General features: G+C 37.6%; 1 protein-coding gene across 2 annotated transcripts in view; it reads right to left on the bottom strand.

Moving 5' to 3' along the window:
- Positions 1-6,094: 6,094 nt before the first annotated feature.
- cadm2a (cell adhesion molecule 2a) overlaps positions 6,095-12,878 on the bottom strand; it is a 508,011-nt gene continuing 501,227 nt past the window's right edge. For both annotated transcript variants that reach the window (XM_073829450.1, XM_073829451.1), the window contains one exon: positions 6,095-12,502. In XM_073829450.1, the coding sequence (XP_073685551.1) occupies positions 12,384-12,502 (119 nt within the window). In that variant the 3' untranslated portion in view covers positions 6,095-12,383. The remainder of the gene's footprint in view (positions 12,503-12,878) is intronic.

Raw genomic sequence — 12,878 nt, 5'->3', positions numbered from 1 at the left:
GACAAACTCACAATTCTGAGGAAAAATATCTGAAATATGAGACGTAAACTCGCAATTCGCGATGCTTGTGACACCGTATTTAATTTCTGAGTAAAAAACTCAAAATTATGAGATGTAGACTCGAAAAAATCTGATTTATGAGACGTGAACTCACAATTCTGAGAAATAATTCAGAATTCTGAATTAGTATTCAAATTATTATGAGACAAACGTGTAATTCTGAGGGAGAAAATCTGAATTATGAGACGTAAACTCTCAATTCTGAGAAATAATTCAGAATTATGAATTATTCTGAGTTAGTATTCGAATTACTATGAGACAAACTTGTAATTCTGAGGAAAATTCTTAATTATGATACATAAACTTGCAATTCTGAGAAATAATTCAGAATTATGAGACAGAAACTTGTAATTCTGTGGGGAAAATTTTAATTATGAGGAATAAACTCGCAATTCTCAGAGGTAGTTCAGAATTATGAATTATTCTGAATTATTATTCTGAAGAAAATTCTGAATTATGAGACGTAAACTTGCAATTCTGAGAAATAATTCTGAATTATTAGGTGTAAACTCGCAATTTGTGCTGCTTGTGACACCGTATTTAATTTTAGAGGGGAAAAAAAACTAAATTGTGAGACAAACTCACAATTGGGAGAAATTATTCAGAATTATGAGACAAACTTGAAATTAAAAAGAGTAAAAAAATTAAAAGTTATGAGATGTAGACTTGCAGTTCTGAGGGAAAATTCTGAATTATGAGATGTAAACTCGCAATTCTGAGAATAAATACTGAATTATCAGAATAATTTTTTATTTATTTATTTATTTAACATGTTCTATATTTATACTTCAGAATTTTGTTTAATTCAAGTTTTCTTTGTAATTATTAGAGAAATTGACTAGCAATGTCTGAGTGAAAATTGTTTAAACACCAATCAATCAATGACTGCAGCGCTTGATCTTTTTTTATAGGTTAAAGGTTTGGGTCTGTAAGAACTTTAAAAAAAAGGAATGCATTTATTTGATCATAAAAACAACAACACAAACATTAATACTGCAAAATGTTATTTCATTTTATGATTCTAAATTTCTGATTTGCTGCTCAAGAAACATTTATTATTATTATTATTATTGATGTTAAAACAGTTGTGCTGCCTTTTTTGGGGATTTTTTGATGAATAGAAGATATAAAATATCAGCATTTATTTAAAATAGTAAATATTTCGTAACAAATTTATTACTATCATATTTGGAAAGTTTACATTTTTTATTTATACTTAAAGTATTCATTTCTTATATCTTACTGATCTCAAAAGTCTTTTAATAGTAGTGTATATCAATTTCGAATCATTAATTTTTACTTGTCTTTTACCATCTTTGCTCTCTCCAAATCCAATTTAACACCTGCTAATGATCCAATTCCACAGATTTCCACAGGAAGTCTTCAGGCGGCATCTGCCTCCTGTATTCCAATCCTCTGAAAGATTGTGGGTGTCTTAAACCCCTTTAAAAGGTTTCTCGTCATGAATGGCATTCCCATCACTCCAAAGTACCAGTGGAGAAGGTCACATGTCCGGTCAATGATTGATGGGAAAGGTGAAACTCTCATACTTCAGACAGTACATCATTCACTTCTCTCACACCTGACACAAAACACATTCAACTCTGCCTCCATATTTAACAGCATGTGGAAATGCTCTCAGTATATGGATGAACACATTTAAACTTAAGAGTCCTGCAGGAAGACATCTTATCTGGTATCGAGAGTTAGATGGATAAGGTGTCCTTTAATTCCAGAAATCTTGATGTTATTTAGTTTAGTTTAATTCTACCTTGTCGATTTCAAGGAGCATTATGATTACTCAGCCTCAGAACAATTATTTTAAGTAATTGAGTTCATTCAACTTGCCTAATTAAAAAGTAGTTGATTCTCACTCTGATAATAGTGTTATTAAAGGAATCGTCTGGGTTCAAAACAAGTTAAACTATATCGACGGCACCTGTGGCATGTTGTTTGTTTACCACAGGACACTTCTGGGGAGAAAAAAAATAAAGTTGTTTTGAAGGGGAGGCAGATCAGGAGGCATTTAAAGCAGAAAAGTCAAGTGTTAGGTTTCTTTAGAGATATAATATTATAAATGGATATAATATTGCCAAAGAAGAATGTTAAAATTATTCAGGAAAATACCATTTTCTTATCAAAGTGATAAAATGTTGTGTACACCCACCTGAAAGTTACTAAATAAGACTAAATAAAAATCGCTGGTGTAACTTTAAGGCAAGTTTTGATCAACAGGTAAGTATGTTGAACTAAACTGTTAAAGATAAGTCTAGCCCTCACAGGAGACTGTGAAAAAAAAAAAAAAAACTCATTCTGCATGATTTACAAGCCTGTTTCCTCATGGAATCCTAAAAAATGTCCCTACAAGGTCAAAATTACTGTATTAATGTCCTTGTGGGGACATTTGGTCCCCATAACGTGATAAATACCAGGTGCACACACACACACACACACACACACACACACACACACACACACACACACACACACACACACACACACACACACAGGTTGGGTTTACATGTTTTATGGGGACATTCCATAGGCGTAATGGTTTTTATACTGTACAAACCATACTTTCTATCGCCCTACACCTACCCTACACCTAAACCTAGCCCTCACAGGAGATTGTGCACACCTTTACTTCCTCAAAAAACTCATTGTGCATGATTTATAAGCCTGTTTCCTCATGGGGACCTGAGAAATGTCCCCACAAGGTCAAAATCTACTGGTATTCCTATCCTTGTGGGGACATTTGGTCCCCACAACGTGATGAATACCAGGTACACACACACACACACACACACACACACACACACACACACACACACACACACACACACACACACACACACACACACACACACACCCAAGTGTGCCACACGAGTCCTGAAGAGTGAAGCCAAAACTTTTCATTCGCCCCTGTGAAAGAATGCAGTATAGGTCATAAACCCCACCCTCTCCATGTAATCTAATGGGACGTGAGCCAAAATAAATAATCAAATTATACTTAAAAATGTATATATATTTTTGCCAAAGATGGTTTCCACAGTTTGAGGTAGTTCTTATAATGCTGATTCATGTCCAAGTGTTCGTTTTTCTAACAAGTTCGCTTTTAGGTAGTTATTTGATGCTATAAAAATGGGGTGTGTTGTCATGATTGTGATATTGCTATAGGGTCTGCGGGAGTTTGGGCGGGACTTTGATACCACAGCTCCACCTCACGACACTACTGCGCAGACTCTGGCTCCAAATGACGTAATTTTCCCCAAGATGGTAGCGCCCATATTAAGATGCTTTGGCTTCACTTTTCTGTATTGGAATGAAGCAGAGACGCATTGTCCATCTTTTTTACAGTCTATGATCTACACACACAATTATGTTTCTTTACTCAGCTAAATATATTGGATGGCTGTTCTGTTCAGCCTAAATGTGCCGAGTCATAACAGGCTCAAACCATGAGGCCCTTTTGAAATGGGCGAGCTGGTTTTTGTGGTGTTGTTGACCTCGGTGTGAGTGTGTGTGTGGGAGGGAAGACACGTCCCCTGTGGTGATTTCACAATGATGGCGGTTTCCTGCCCTAAGGGCTGCTGTCTCAGTCTTCCCCTCAGGTGTCTGCTGCTGTCTTCATCTCTTAGAGTCTGCATCTGTCTCCATGCTAGCAGCCATGTGTGTACAGTCCAGAACATTCTGCAGCTTCGACAAACCTATGCAGTGAGTCTGTGAGAATTATATGCTTAATGTGTAAAAGCAAAAGCAGTGTGTGTAGAAAATCTTTGGCTGTTGTGGGTGGTTGTCAAGGTGTTGCTAGGCAGGTCTGTGTGACGGCTTGTTATAGTCTTCTTGATGTCTGCTAGGGGTATTTATTGGCTGTTCGTAGGTAGTTCTGGCTGCTTGTTTGTTGCTAAGGTGCTGCTAGGCTGTTCTGTTACTTATTGCCAGGGTGTTGCTAGGCAGTCATTGCTTGTTGCTAATGTGTTCGTGGTGATTGTTAGGGTGCTGAAAGGCAGTTTTGTATGGTAGCTTGTTGCTAGGCAGATCAGTGCTTGTTGCTAATGTGTTCGTGGTGATTGTTAGGGTGCTTATAGGCAGTTGTGTGTGGTTGTTTGTTGCTAGGATGTTGCTAAGCAGGTCATTGCTTGCTGCTTAGGTGTTCTAAGTGGTTGCTAAGGTGCTTGTTGTTAGGGTGTTGCTAGGGAAGTCATCACTAAGGTGTTCTAGATGGTTGCTAGGGTGCTATAAAACAGTTATGTGTGGTAGCATGTTGTTAGGGTGTTGCTAGGCAGTTCATTGCTTGTTGCTAAGGTGTTTTAAGTGGTTGCTAGGTAAGTCATCGCTAAGGTGTTTTAGGTGCTTGCTAAGGAAGTCATCACTAAGGTCTACTGGGTGGTTGCTAGAGTGCTATAAGACGTGTGGTGGCATGTTGCTAGGGTGTTGCTAGGAAGTTCATTGCTTGTTGCTAAGGTGTTCTAAATGTTGGCTAGGGTTCTGATAGGCAGTTCTGTGTGATGACTTGCTGCTATGGTGTTGCTACAGAAGTCATCGCTAAGGTGTTTGCTAGGCTAGGGTAGTGTTGGGCGATATGCTCAATTTTCATATCGCCCTATCGTCAGCCTGTGAGATCGCCGATACACCATACTATTGTGCTAATTTATTTAATAATATGTAAATATGTCAATATGTAATAAATTCCTTATTCGTTTTGTAAGGGTAGTGCATGTGACTTGTGACACAGTTGTGCATGTACAGAGCGCTGACGGTAGTTCTGCCAGAGTTTACTTTCGGTTTCATTCTCTGCTATCTTCAGGGAGCGGTAAATGTGCCTGAATGTAAATGAATGTATCTTTCTGTTTGCGATAATGCCACCGCTATATGTCTGATCTTTGTCATCAGTTCATGTGTAATTCACGTGCATATGTTTAGCGCCATTTTATCGCATCGTAATTCTAGTTAACGCATATAGATGTTACTGAGGTGAATGTTTATGTTTACTATATACAGACGGATTCTGATATATCGTATTTATTTAAGCCTAAACCACATTTTACTACCTCTGTTATCCTAATGACTGTCTACACTTAAGTCTACACTTAATCTGTGTACACTGTATGATGAATAAATCTCTTAACCATTTTCACTGTATACATCTGCGGCGCTATCTACTCTATGCTTGTGTTTATACCGCGGCAAGTTTCTGAGGCATCCTAGAACCGTCTTTCCACGCTGCATCGCTAAAGTTAGGTGCCTTTTTGATGGATAATGTTAATAATCGTCTTACTATCGTCAAAGGCATCAGCAACAGGCGATATCGCTGACTATCGTCGATACACGATACTATAGTCTATCGGCACAACCCTGCTAGGGTGCTATAAGACATTTTTGTGTGGTCATGTTGTTAGGGTGTTGCTAGGAAGTTCATTGCTTCTTGCTAAGGTGTTCTAAGTGGTTGCTAGGGAGCTTGTTGCTATGGTGTTGCTAGGGAAGTCATCACTAAGGTATTCTAGGTATACAACACTAAGGTATACAACATACAGTTGTGTGTGGTGGCATGTTGCTAAGCAGTTCATTGCTTGTTGCTAAGGTGTTCTAAGTGGTTGCTAGGGTGCTGATAGGCAGTTCTGTGTGATGGCTTGTTGCCAGGGTGTTGCTAGGCAAGTCATTGCTAGGGTGTTCTAGATCATTGCTTGTTGCTAATGTTTTCTAGGTGGTTGCTAAGTTGGTAAGCAGCTATGTGATGGCTTGTTGCTAAGGTGTTCTAAGTGGTTGCTAGGGTGCTGATAGGTAGTAGTGTGTGGCTTATTACTAGAGTGTTGTTAGACAGGTAATTATTTGTTGCTAAGGTGTTTTAGGTCATTGCTAGTGTGCTGATAGGCAGTTCTGTGTGGTGGCTTGTTACTAGTGTGTTACTATGCAGGTTGTTGTTAGGTTGTTCTGATGGGTTGATATTTCTGTGGTTACTGGAAGAAATGAATAGAGAAAATCCAGATGAATTGTGTTGTTCAGACAGAAGAATAGACAAGAAAATTTTGGCATTTATTTATTTAACAATTTCATTCCATACATGTGAATTAGGCTTAAAATCGAATTTCGAACCAAATCAATACACCAAGGAACACATTTAAAAAAAAAAAAAAAAGAAAAGAAACCAATGAGGCGTTTTCATTTCAGCTTGCTACAAGAAGCACAAACCCTTCGTGTTCTGAAGCCACTATCGTTTCAAGAGCTAGGGAGGCCATTTTGCTTAAAAACCAGGTACTCGATCTACCAGTGCACAGTATGCTACCCACTACATCTGCTTCACTGGCACGCAGTATAGTTTTGCAACGTGAGAGGAACGTGGTGAAATTTAAGTAGCGCTTGCCTGTTTATCTTTTGCATTTGAACTACAGACGTTTCTGGATCTGTGTGCATTGTGGTGTCGTCGGTGCAGCTAATTCTAGCAAGGTCATGCGAAAAACTGTAAAAACAGCATTTCCTTCAAACTATTTGATCTTGACCTACTTTGTAGCGTGTCCTTACTATGACAACTGGCCGCTGTGTGTAACACATTTACAAGCTAAATTAGAGTGCATCTTTTTCTGGTCTAAATTTTGCAACGGATCGTTACAGCAACTGGACAGCTTTGCTTTATTATGCGGATATGTTTAAACAATATACAGCTTGTGTGATATGAATCCCAAACAAGCATATATACACGCACTGGCATGGAAAAATAAGAGCATTAAATAAACACTCAGATATTAGTGTGGTTACAATGATGTTTTAAATGCAGCATGATTTAAGAAAATAAAAAATAAATCGGTATGAGGTACCTGTATGCATTAAAGTAATTAGAAAAAAACACTTCATACCTGAGATGCAAAAAATGTAACAGGGTGGCATAAATTTACATATTTGATTAACAGTTACAGTTTTGGTTCTAAAAACTGGACTGTTTGTTAAAAAAAAACTTTTTCTAAATGTTTTAATAAACGAATGCTTTTATTTTAGTGAATGAGAGTAAATTGAAAAGAAAGCCGATGAGACTGAATTCATTTGGCTAGTTTCACTGTAATCATAAATGGTGCATTTTAGATGGTTCATTGGGAACCTTTCATTACTCTGCCAATATTGGTATAGTCTATATTTTTATAGTCTGTCTGGAGAAAGATGTTTATGGCTGACAAAATTTGATCTCTGTTTCAGAACCTACTGAGCTGCCTACATACAGATTCTTATGGAATCTCAAAAGTGACCAGTTCAAATCAACACACTGTATCTGATTTCAGTATAGTTTTCAGTTAGCATATTTGTATGATCACAATCTTTCAATACCAGCTATAGTAAATATATTGGGGATTAAAATGGTAAATTACAACACTGATTGGCTGAAAAAAATCCCAGGTTTTAAATCTGAAAGTTTTGTAAATTCGACCAGCTGAACAAAAGACATCAAACTGGAAATGTGTTCTGGTGCATTAAAAAAGCAAACACGAGGTGACAATTAAAACATGCAATGTATAAAGGCGAGTTTGAAGGAAAAGAAACAACCAGGCACTGGGTGACCAGTCTTCAATGAAACAACCCATAAGAGCTGAAACCAAACAGCATGAAACTCCCACTACAAACACAAAGGCAATTATGGTGATAAAAGAAGCTGATTTATTTGTTCTTAGAAACGCTGAGTATGTCCTGTAACGGGTCAAAATCTGAGCAAGTGGATATACTTTCTTGATAATAGCATGTGATTTACTGACCACAAAGGCAGAGTGAGGTCAGCGTCACAATCAGACAGACAAGTACCAAACATTGTTAGCAGTTATTATGCCAGACAGACTGCTTTGAGCCAAGAGAGAGAAAAAAGAAGCAGGAAAAGAAAAATAAATTAAAAGTAATCGTGGCTTGAGTAGCATGTCAGCGGTTGTTTCATAAGGCTTAAATTTTTTTTTTTTTTTTTGTGCACTGATAAACGGTTTGGCCTTGAGAATTATGTAATCTGAGTGATAACACAGCCCAGTGACTGCTTTATTCCTAGCCATTAATATATTCACACATATTAGGGATACATGTGACGAGACAATTACTTTTGAGTAACATACTTGTATATGGAAGTGATATGTGTTATTGTGGTGCATTATGACTTCAATGAAAAGACATTGAGATTACTATGGAAAATTAAAAATTGACCATCTATTGGTTTGATAAGCTTCAGTGATATATTTATGTGAGGACGGACTGCGAAAGCAAGTACGAACATTAATCGTCATCATTTACAAATGAACATCAGTTAAAAGTGTTTTAAAGTCTCCCATTCAACAAATACCCACCCGATCTTGTGACGAAAACCTACCTGTGGGAACATTTTTGCAAGACGTGAAATATGTACCAGTAAGTATATCATTGCAGTTTCCACTAGAGGCAGTAAAACAGCGAGCACTTGTAATCGTTTTCATACACATTTATGATTAAAGCTCCATATGTTTAGCTTTCTGGATGTAACAAGCTTGATCAGTAGCTCAGCCCACACAGAATTGGACTTCGGATGCGGAATCCTTGGGTACGAATCCCGTTAAAAAACGAGTCACGATGAAAGAGCTGAGAGATTGAAAAATAAGCTAAAACGGTATGCTTGCGTTTATACATCAAATTCGCTTTTGTTCATGCTATCGTTATTCTACACGTTATTTTCAGTGCTTAATTTGTAAATTGTGAGGTCCCGGAAACAAAGTGGGGTAACGGATCCGGCATGTGATTACAGTAGGCAGAGGGCTCGTAAAGTCATGAAAAACCTGGGAAAGCCATGAAATTTTAAAACGTTAATTTCAAGGCCTGGCAATTTTATTTCACAAATCTGTATAATAGTTATATTTAATCAGGTCCTGAATTTCAGTGTGGGATTGTGTGTTTCGCATAGTTTTACTCATTCCCGCAGCTTTCAAGTTTAGAATGAAGGAAATTCCTGCAAACATTTATTCAATATAGAAGGTTAGATGAGTGAAAAATTAAGTGTTTTAAGCCATTCGATACTCGCGCACTCTGTCTCATCCAAAACATGCACCTAAAGCTGCCTCGCGAGTATAATATTGAGTTATTGTTTGTAGTGTGTTGAGTTTAAGTGGCCAAATACACACAAAAATGACTTCGAAATGGCCGCCCTGGTGAGTATCCTCGAAAGCACAGTCGGTTTTGTCTTAAGTAAATGTAAACGGTTAAGAAAGAAAACATCTGTGCATTCGGTCTTGTGAATGAGCGTGCTTAAAGGGGGTCATCGGATGCTTTTTCCACAAGTTCATATGATTCTTTAGGGTCTTAATGAAAAGTCTATAATCTACTTTGGTTAAAAATTCTCAATAGTAGTGTAATAAAACACCCTTTTACCTTGTCAAAATCAGCTCTGCAAAAAATCAACTCATTTTATTGCATGGTCCCTTTAAATGCAAATGAGCTCTGCTTGCCCCGTCCCTCTCTGATGTGGGATTATGAGCTGTAATGTTTACTTTAGCCGCATTAAGAACTTGTGAAACTTGCCAACAAGCACATTATTAAGAAAGGCCGTTTGCAAAGATGCATAAAAACCCCTTATGCTCACTTCTGCTGTGGGTGAAGCTGCATCAGGGATGATTTGCACGAAGTAGACGCATATGTAGATCGGGATCGGCACTTTCCTTTTTAAAAATGAAAGTATTGTTATCCTCTGCGTCTTTAGCTGCTTAGATGTCGAGAGTAAATGACTACTGCTATGTTCATTATTACATCCAACAACAGAACACTCAATCGGAGACATTCTTGTCTGAGTCACACAAAGGCCATCGGAGTCAGACTGTTTCAGCTTGGTGAGGGCAGGTCTAAGGTAAGGTGCTCATGTCAATCAACTATCACACCGACAAGAAGCTAAGAATGACCTGATTTTAAAAGGGGATATTTCTTTAAAAAAAAAAAAAAAAAAACACTGGGTGGATTTTTATCATTGTAGGGTGGTTGTGTACACAAACTGCCAACACAAATTAATGTTCAAACAACATGTAAAAGTGAGTTTTGCATCCGACGACCCCTTTAAGTTCGTTATTTCAAATGTAGATGTGCGGCAAGCGCGCTCATAATAGAAGATTTTTCATAAAACACATGCAAGCTATAGGTTAGCATGAACGTCTTTCATTGTCGCATTAGGAGGAGGATCCGCTAAAATGAGGTCCTGGATTGGATTTCGGAGGTGCCGGATCTGGATTGGCTTGTTCCCGGCACAAATTAAGCCCTGGTTATTTTAAAACGTAACGGGGGAATTAGAGTTATAGCGCCACTCAATGGACATTTCAAGTCAGATCTGCGGTGATGCATACAAAACGTCCATATGTACGTTCATCTGTTCCTGGGAAAAAACCAAACACTCTTTCAGCACCACTCAGTGGACATTTCTGTTAAAAAAACTGCAGCGATATGTTCTTATAGGTACATATTTCGCATCTCGCAAAAAAGTTCCCACAGGTACGTTTTCGTGAGACCAGGATGACAAATACATACCGTTTCCATTTCTGACACAAATGCTGTCAAACTCATCGAGTGGTTTTCGGTTAAGCGAAATTAAATAATTTACATTGTGAGTCCAACAAAAACAATCTTTCAAAAATGTTTTACCAAAATGTGATACTTGTACAGTATATACACGCCTTGAGCTAAAGCAAAGTTGTCGAGAATCTTTTAATGACAAATAAAATTAAAACATTAACGATTTTTTCCCCCACCAATATTTAGATCAGCTAATATACAAACTTGATGGAATTAGGGATCCCAAAGTCTAACAACAATTTTCACTAGTTACCACATTTAGCAGATATATTATACAGCCTTAGCAAGGTTGTCTATTCATCATAGAAATCAACAGAAGAACAGAAAAAGATACCGTAATTTCAAAAACACTTCCAAACATTAACGTAACTTGTGACTTCAGTGACCGTAAAGAGTACTGATGTCCAGTTTGGGTGGTCAAAATCAAAGTTGGTTATTTTTACCGATTCATGAGTTGATGCGAGTCATTTGTGCTTATTTTTTGATGGGCCTAAAGTTCACGCTGTAAAATGAGTGGGACTTGCACATTTTGTGAAATGTTTAGGTTTGCATAAAACGTTTTTGGGATCTTTCATGGACTGTATATAGATATGACCAGGTGTAAGAGCACTACTTGCTTAAATATCATTTTCTGTGTTGTGAGATTTCTTGTGTTCGGCACAACGGTTGTGTAAACAGCTGAAAGGATGACATATCAGATGGTTTCCACCTCGACCGTCGATCTGTTGTTATGACAACACTGCGTATGGGGAGGCTCGCAGACTGGGGGCCGATCAGTGCAGGAATACACAGACTGCTGCAGAAGCGAGCAGTGGAGATGCATCATCATACTACACAAACACACAACTGGGCTTTTTCTTTCTTTCGTTGCCTGGTTGCTAATTCACTAGCCCGCTATGGTTTATTTGGTGACCAGAGTTGGTAAACCTAACCGTTTCAACTAATTTAAAAATACAAAGTGAATTTCGGTGGAACACACGGAGACCTTCTGTGGAGCTATTCATTTACGTACCAATATCTACAGTTCAAGTACAAAATACTGATTTTAGCCATAGTGTGAGAGCTGTCGGTTTCACATCATGTAATGGTAATTTGTAAAATGGAGCGTCTCTACGTACCGATAACATTATTAACACCTAAAAATCTGTAGAATAAAAAGGGAACCTCCCTCACTTCAAGTCTGAGTATATTTTTACTACTGTACATCGTTTTTTTCTTTTGGGAGAAACATCACAATAAATGGATTCAGCATGAATCACAAACAAAATCAAAGTAGAAATTATATTAAAAAAAAAGGTAAAAGAGCACAAAACATTTTTCTTAAAAATCATAACGCTGAAGATAAAAAGCAAGCAACCAATCAGAGGCCTGACAGACATGAAGGCATTGACTGAAACTCAGCGGACATCTGTATATTTAGGCACTGTGAGAGGATGAAGGGCGAGTCCTTACTGAAAAATGACTGCTGACTATTTTTCTTTTTTTACATATTTGGAGATTTTGACTTCTTTTGTACTACTTTGGAGTGTTTTACAGCTATTTGATGATTACAAAAGGTGACATCTTCAGCAAATAAGTTGCTCGTAAAAAGTAGCAGGTGAGCTGTTATCGAAAACAACAAAAGCGAAAGAAATCTGAACTGAAATGAAAAACAAACCGAACGGAAAAGAAGGGTGAGAAGAAGCTTCCGCTGCTGTCTGAAGAAGTTCCTACACGGTGCAGGGAAGGAGGGAAGGAGGAACGACAGGAGAGCGAGAGAGGAGTGCAGTGCCACTTGCAGTCTAAATGAAATACTCTTTCTTTTCTTCTGCGTGTGCGTGGTTGCCGTCAGCATTGATGATGGCTGTGTCTGCGTCCGGGGCGTCATCCGCTCCTTTGGCCTCGTTTGTCAAATACGTGCCTGGAAAAAACACAAAAATGACAAGGTCTGGATTTGATTTTTTTTTATGTCACTGAAACTTTCCAATACCTTTATATGTGGACTCTAGTCTAAAAGTCTGAGACCACTTTTTTATCACTAATTTTTATACATTCCCAGTCAAAAGGTTGGAATAATTAGGATTTTTAATGTCTTCGAAAGACATGTTTCCGGCATTGAATAAAGAATAATAAAAGATAATTGTGAAGATGTAAAGTCACAATTTAGACTTTTTTTCTCAGAATTTTGAGATATAAACTTATAATTACGAGTTATAAAATCAGAATTGCAAGATATAAACTCACAATTCTGACTTTTTTTCTCTGAATTTTGAGATATAAACTCGCAATTGCAAGCT

This window comes from Garra rufa, chromosome 23 (genome assembly GCF_049309525.1).
Source record: "Garra rufa chromosome 23, GarRuf1.0, whole genome shotgun sequence".
In the NCBI taxonomy this organism is placed as follows: Eukaryota; Metazoa; Chordata; class Actinopteri; order Cypriniformes; family Cyprinidae; genus Garra; species Garra rufa.
The sequence above is the reverse complement of the archived record's forward strand: the minus strand, read 5'-3'. Positions and strand labels throughout refer to the sequence as shown.